Below are 1472 nucleotides of genomic sequence, written 5' to 3'. Positions count from 1 at the left end.
AATGAACCAGTTATCACATTGTCAACCCAATGCCATGAATTATAACCTGTTTCGACCAAGCATTTTCTTGTCAAATCTTTCAGATAAAAAAAAATATCACAACAACCCTACTGTGGAAATTCATCAAGTCCATCATGATACTCACCCACTACACTGTGCTTCACAGTGACCGTACCATTGTGAACAACATATTCTACTTTTTCCTGTTCACATGCAACACACAAGCAACTACACACACCACATCACACACACACACACTATGCAGACACGTACTGCCAATTGCACGACACACACACACACACACACACACACACACACACCAACACTAACACTATCACACAACACACACACACACACACACACACACACACACACACACACACGCTCATTTGCTGAGTGTATTTGTTCTCCATTTTTAGGAGGTGTTTGAGCGGCTACACTTGATGTACACCATTGGCTACTCCATCTCTCTGGTATCCCTACTGGTGGCTGTCTCGATTCTCTGCTACTTCAAGTAAGACCCCTTTAATGCTCCTCTTCAGTAGTATTATAGTAATACCAATACACTAGTCCACCATACATGAAAATATAAAAGACTCAGTTCAGAAAGAGGTGATTTACTGCACGTGTAATACCAAAGAAAACATTTGGTAAGTGGAAAGTAAAYAATAGCACTTTACTTAAGAATGGTATATAGCAATATGATGTGGTTATAATTAGTTGCGGTGATATAAGCACAATTAGGACCYCCTTATAAAGACCGGTATTTCCAGTTTATTTACCGTCATGATATCAGATTAATCTGCCACACTGGTATGCAATGTTCCCTGTAAACTGCGCCCGTACATTGCAACACACTTTCTCCAGGATTGCCGCGCAGAAGAAATGCCATGCTGTGCAGAGATGCAAGAGATTGAACTTCACCGAGTTCGCCCCATTAGTTTGCACTATATACAGTGCATTCGTAAAGTATTCAGACCCCTTGACTTTTTCCACATTTTGTTACGTTACAGCCTTATTCTAAAATGKATGAAATWGTTTTTYCCCCTCATCAATCTACACACAATACCCCATAATGACAAAGCAAACATTTTTGCTAATTTATTCMAAATAAAAACATATCACATTTACATAAGTATTCAGACCCTTTAMTCAGTACTTTGGTGAAGCACCTTTGGCAGTGATTACAGCTTCGAGTCTTCTTGGGTATGACACTACAAGCTTGGCACACCTGTATTTTGGGAGTTTCTCCAATTCTTCTCTGCAGAYCCTCTCAAGCTCTGTCAGGTTGGATGGGGAGCGTCGCTGCACAGCTGTTTTCAGGTMTCTCCAAAGATGTTTGATCAGGTTCAAGTCCGGGCTCTGGCTGRGCCACTCAAGGACATTCACAGACTTGTCCCGAAGCCACTCCTGCGCTTTCTTGTCTGTGTGCTCAGGGTTGTTGTCATGTTTTCATCAATGATCTCTCTGTA

General features: G+C 41.4%; 1 protein-coding gene across 1 annotated transcript in view; it reads left to right on the top strand.

Moving 5' to 3' along the window:
* The window catches only part of pth3r (parathyroid hormone 3 receptor), a 23052-nt gene that overhangs the window by 152 nt on the left and 21428 nt on the right, over nt 1–1472 (top strand). The window contains exon 2 of the mRNA XM_070448689.1: nt 420–514. Coding sequence (XP_070304790.1) covers nt 420–514 — 95 coding nt within the window. The remainder of the gene's footprint in view (nt 1–419; nt 515–1472) is intronic.

Source organism: Salvelinus sp. IW2-2015, linkage group LG18, assembly GCF_002910315.2.
Source record: "Salvelinus sp. IW2-2015 linkage group LG18, ASM291031v2, whole genome shotgun sequence".
Lineage (NCBI taxonomy): Eukaryota > Metazoa > Chordata > Actinopteri > Salmoniformes > Salmonidae > Salvelinus > Salvelinus sp. IW2-2015.
This window is presented reverse-complemented; position numbering and strand designations above follow the sequence as displayed.